The sequence below is a fragment of the Tupaia chinensis genome, unplaced genomic scaffold (genome assembly GCF_000334495.1).
Source record: "Tupaia chinensis unplaced genomic scaffold, TupChi_1.0 Scaffold144171_1, whole genome shotgun sequence".
NCBI classification, from domain to species: Eukaryota; Metazoa; Chordata; class Mammalia; order Scandentia; family Tupaiidae; genus Tupaia; species Tupaia belangeri.
The window spans coordinates 160,813-166,409 of record NW_006204027.1 but is presented as its reverse complement, the minus strand read 5'-3'; the positions used below and the strand labels follow the sequence as shown (position 1 = coordinate 166,409).

Here is a 5,597-nt window from a genome sequence, read left to right as displayed (position 1 = left end):
CAGGGCTAGCCTGGTGGCTGCAGCGTGGAGCGAGTGCAGCCGTGGGCACTTGGGGGGGTCGGGCGCCAGGGCTGGACATGCCTAGATGAGCGGTGCTGAGGGGACAGAGTGCATCAGAACCAGGAGCACGTGGGGAGCCTGGGGACTCCCAGTGCACGTGTGTGCGTGACTTGAGCAGGTGCAGAGTGACAGGGGAGGAGGGAGGCTGAGGAGCCGGCACGGGGAAGGGAAGAGGCAGGAAGAGAAAGACACAGACTGGAGCAGGAGGGTGGGGGTGCAGGCTGCAAGCAGGAGGGGACGTCAAGCACGGGGTCTGCACAGGCCCATGCTGTGTGGGTGTCGGGGTGTCCACATGGCCACAAGCTGCAGGGACGGGGGTGGAAAGAGCCCGAGGAGAGGCCACTGAGGGCCCAGCAGGGGGCAGAGGGAAGGCCGTAGGTGACTGAGAGACACATGGAGGACAGTGTGGGCAGGCCTGGAGCTGACCCCTGAGGGGCCGGTTCTGGGAATGAGTTAGGGTGGGAGACAGAGGCGTGTGGCAGAAAAAAGGCTGGGGAGGCAGGGCTCATGAAGTGTTTCAAGGGCAGTGAAGGTGGGGAATGGCAGGGAGGAGCTAGGGGGAAGCTGGGGGGGAGCTGGATGGTGGTCTTCAACAGGCTCTGCTGGGAGCCAGCAGGCAGGCAGGGCCTGTGTGCCCAGGGCCGCCCCAGCACCAGTTGGTGGGAAGAGCTTTGAATACCTGGGCCCCCATTCCTGGCTCTCCTGCTGCTCTGCCGTGCTCCTTTGGGAAGTGCCTTTCTGCTTTGGAGCTGTCCTTGTCTGTAAAGGAGGACTTGCCCGTCCCTAAACTCCTGCCTCTGAGCCGAGAACCTTCTTTAAGTCGGAATATCTACACACGGAAAGGCCCACCCTTTCATCTAGAATGGGCCTAGCATACAGGTGCAGCTCAGGAATGTTTCCTGAACCAAACAAGCACATGAAGGTCTCTTCAGCATCTAGACCCAGGGACCTCCTGTATCCTCTGACGAGGATAATCCATGGGAACAAGCCCTAGGGCAGTGACACCCACAGGTGAGATTTGTCTACTCCACACAGTTCCTAAGCCCACCCATGACATCTGTAAAAGGCCGTGGCACCCCTGCAACTCCTACCATGGCCCTGTCCCACCTGGGACCAAAGTGCTTCTCTTGTCCCTCATCTTCCCTTACAAAGATCAGAGAGAAGCTGCTGAAACCCAAAGCAGACACATGCTGGGTTTTCCCTAGCAGGGAAGAGGGGTGGCCTCAGAGTTCAGAGGGAGGCTGAGACGGGTGGGGGCCCAAGAAGAGGGAAGGGAGGCAGAAGAGAGGGACGGAGCGGCAGGTAGAGGAAGGGCAGAAAATTTCCCCTTCTCCCCAATGAGAGCTGGGCCTTAGGAGGGTCCCAGACATCAGGCTGGTGGGTTGTGAATCTGCTGACCCCCCAGGTCCCTCAGGAGGGGAGCTGCAGCTGGGAGAGGGCTTCGCCACCCCGAGTGAGGGGCTCTGAGGTAGGAGGGGCTGGGAAGTCAGGCTCTAAGCCAGATCCCAAGTCCAGCAGGGAAGGTGGTTGGAGAGATGGTTGGGGCAGTCCTGGCAGGGAGGTTCTAGGCAGCCCACGGGGGAAGTCGGTCATAGACACGGTGGCGTGAGATGCCCAGCACAGGGCAGGGGCTCAGTACCCAGCCCTGAGGGCCTGCGTGGGGCCCCTTGCCCAGCCCCACCTCACCTGCTGCTGAGCCTGGATCCTCATGTACTCCGCCCTCTGTTTGCCATGCTTGCTTTTGTCGGGGCTGCCGGCCTGGCCCTGGGCCGCTTTCAGCCGAGAGGCCCCTGGAGTCACCATCTTCATGGGTGGCACGCTGCCGCCGCCACTCTGCAAAAGAAGAACAGGGCTGGGGTTGGAGGGCCCTGGAAGGGGTGGAATCACACGGGAACCCTAGGTACTGGGTGGGGTCTCTGGGCCTGGCAGCTCCCCAGTGGAGCCCTTGGAGGCCTAGAGACCCTCCTTGGCTCCACGTCCCAGTCCAGGACCCAGGCCCACTCTCGGAGCCCGGGGGAAGGCCTCGCTGCGGGAGAGGAGCTCTTGAGTGAGAACTTGAGCAGTCCGGGGCAGCTGGTGCCCTCCTGCGGGAGCCACTTGCAAAGTGAGGGGCCCCAGCACCCCCATGCACACCCGGCAAGGGGCACGATCTGGGACCTCGGAGCACATGGCCAAGGTGGGGGGGAGCCCTCTCTAGTGGGGCAGGATCAGCTGCCTCAGGCCCACATCTTCCTCCACGTGGGAAGATGGAGATAAAGATCCCCACTGACGGGAACCCAAGGCCCCGAACCACCTAGCTATGAACCTGCCCAGAGAGGCTCTGGGCCTACAGACACGCAAGTGGGGAAATGAGAGAGAAGATGGGTGGGGCAGTCCTGGCAGGGAGGTTCTAGGCAGCCCACGGGGGAAGTCGGTCATAGACACGGTGGCGTGAGATGCCCAGCACAGGGCAGGGGCTCAGTACCCAGCCCTGAGGGCCTGCGTGGGGCCCCTTGCCCAGCCCCACCTCACCTGCTGCTGAGCCTGGATCCTCATGTACTCCGCCCTCTGTTTGCCATGCTTGCTTTTGTCGGGGCTGCCGGCCTGGCCCTGGGCCGCTTTCAGCCGAGAGGCCCCTGGAGTCACCATCTTCATGGGTGGCACGCCCCCCCCGCCACTCTGCAAAAGAAGAACAGGGCTGGGGTTGGAGGGCCCTGGAAGGGGTGGAATCACACGGGAACCCTAGGTACTGGGTGGGGTCTCTGGGCCTGGCAGCTCCCCAGTGGAGCCCTTGGAGGCCTAGAGACCCTCCTTGGCTCCACGTCCCAGTCCAGGACCCAGGCCCACTCTCGGAGCCCGGGGGAAGGCCTCGCTGCGGGAGAGGAGCTCTTGAGTGAGAACTTGAGCAGTCCGGGGCAGCTGGTGCCCTCCTGCGGGAGCCACTTGCAAAGTGAGGGGCCCCAGCACCCCCATGCACACCCGGCAAGGGGCACGATCTGGGACCTCGGAGCACATGGCCAAGGTGGGGGGGAGCCCTCTCTAGTGGGGCAGGATCAGCTGCCTCAGGCCCACATCTTCCTCCACGTGGGAAGATGGAGATAAAGATCCCCACTGACGGGAACCCAAGGCCCCGAACCACCTAGCTATGAACCTGCCCAGAGAGGCTCTGGGCCTACAGACACGCCCGGGGCAGGCCGGCTTCCCAGCCTCCCCTGGGCTCTGCCTGCAAACCCCTGCCCGGCACCAGGCTCCCAGGAGGGTGACAGGAGAGAGGCCACTGGGAGGAGGGGCTGGCGTGGCGCTCCTGTAGCCCCTACTCCCTCCAGCTCTGAAGAGGAGAGACGAGGTGAAGACAGCACGGAAAGCAGGGGAAGAGGCAGCCACCTGGGGGCCGGGGGACAAGGGTGGGGGGCTGCCAGGGTGCCCTGCAGCAGCGGCTGTGCCCATCTCGCTCAGGGTGGCTTCTAGCTCTCGGAGCGTCTCCTCCAGGCTGTCCACCCGCTGGGTGGTGGCGCCCCGCCCTGTGTGGCCGAGGCGGGCAGCAGGCCAGCCCTTGTGGTCCCCACTGCAGGTTTGGACCTCATGTCCAGAGTCCTGGGAGGTCTCTTCTGGGAGCCTCAGCATCCCCTCAGGGGCTGGTCCCTGAGGACCGGGAGCCCCAGCTTCTCCGTCCTCTGGGCTGCAGGCACCTACGCCCAGTCTCTTCCGAGCTGCCCCTTCCTCCTCAGGCATCGAGTTGTTCCTGGACCACAGAGCCTCGGCCGCCGCCCCTGCTGGGGCCCGTGGGCCGTCCCAGCCCCTCCCGCTGCCAGCCAGGGTCCGGGGTCTTGGAGTGGGGGCTGTCCTGGGACTCAGTTCCCCCAGCCTGGTGCCTGGTGGGGAGGGAGGGCTGGGGGCGCACTCTGTCAGGATGATCTGTGGGACACAGAAGGCCCCAGGGCCGGGGGCAGCCTGCAGGGAGAAGGAAGATGAGGAAGAGTATGATCCCCACAAACCATACCCGAGTGGGATGGGGGCTAGACACAGGTGAGGCAGGGGGTGGTCCTGACTGAACTGCCCAGGGGATGAGAGGCAGAGCTGGGACTAGAACTCAGGTCTCTCTACCATACCCCATGGCCTTCCACTCTCCAGTAAAGACATCGGTTAACAGACTGCACAGGGGCACACCTGGTTCTTGTGGCCTGTGTTAAACTCTGGGCACGGTCTTAGCCCATCTGCGTGATGGGCCAACGGTGCACGCGGCCGTAGAGAACGAAGTGTGTGTGTGCACATGCCACCCAGTGCCCGAGATACCAGCTACCTGCTGACCGCACTAGATGCCCGAGGCCTTCAGCCTTGGGTGGGCAGAGACCACACAGCAGCCTCTGGCCCAAGAAGGGCCCATCATCTGCACCTGGCGCCAGACCCTAATGCCCTTCCTACTTTCTTGGTCCTCCCCAAGGGTTTTGGGGCCAGAACAGGCCAGGCTGGGCCTTTGCCAAGCTCCTCCACTGCAGGCAAACTCAGGCACAGCTCCCTCTCGGCATCTGCTTCTGTGTGAGCATCCCTGGCCCTGGCCTCAGGAGAGGCACAGAGAAAGGCCCCCATTGCCACCCTCAACTTGACTGAATCCTACACCCATCTCGGCCGCGCGCCATCCTCATCCCCCTTCGTGCTGCGTAAACCATGACGTGACTGCCACTCTTCCCGTCCCCACTTTGCAGGCTGGGAACCCGAGGGTGACCCAAGGTCACTTCCCATAGCTAGTTAGTGGCAGAGGCAGGATTTGAATCCAGGCAGTCTGACCCCAAGTCCAGTGCTCTTTCCACTAAAAGGAGCCATGGGGAGAAGCACGGGCAGAACAGAGACCCCCCAGCCACTCCCTCCCAAGGCGACCCACCCAGCCCTGTACCTGCTTACCTGGAAGTAGGGGGTGCAGACAGGAAGGCAGTGAAGGCAGCCCCAAGCTTGCCAGACTCCAGTGCCCAAGGGCACCTCAGGAATGCAGAGGGACAGCCAGGCCCAAACAGCCAGGGGGCAGCCCCAGGATGGGCTCCCAAAGCCAGCGTGGGGCAGGTTGCAGTGCCAAGGGCACGGCCAGCTCAGGAGGCATCTCTCCACACTGCCCATCCCCAGATGGCTCCTCGGGCTGCTCTGTGTCCACCCCCTGCCCAGCAGACAGCACTGGCCACCTTCTGACTCCTGTCTGCTCCCCCAGCCAGGTCTCGAGCCAGGCCAGAAACCAGGTGGCACCAGCAGGAGTCAGGGAGAATCAGACAAGGAAGGTGAGCGTGTGCGTGCAAGTCGCCCGGGCCCAGGGCAGGGCGAGAGAGTCCCAGACCCTCCCCCAGGGCAGTCCCCAGGGAGTGCCGACAGCAGGTCCACCCCCAGCTACCCGAGAAAGAACAGAGTGTGAATAAGTGCGGCAAGACAGCAGCAAGGACAAGGACGGAGGACTGGAGTTAGAGCGAAGGAGGAATTTCCCAATGCTGAAAGAACCAGCAGCCAAGGGGGAGCGTGAGTTTCTTCCATTCCAAGCTCCCTGACGGGGGGGGGGGGCAGAGGGGGGGGGGGGGCGG

The 5,597-nt window shown here is 63.5% G+C and overlaps 1 protein-coding gene across 1 annotated transcript in view; it reads right to left on the bottom strand.

Annotated features, from left to right (window-relative positions):
* The window catches only part of SRCIN1 (SRC kinase signaling inhibitor 1), an 81,659-nt gene that overhangs the window by 10,737 nt on the left and 65,325 nt on the right, over positions 1–5,597 (bottom strand). Inside the window, 1 exon segment of the mRNA XM_006166121.3 lies at positions 1,747–1,893. Coding sequence (XP_006166183.2) covers positions 1,747–1,893 — 147 coding nt within the window.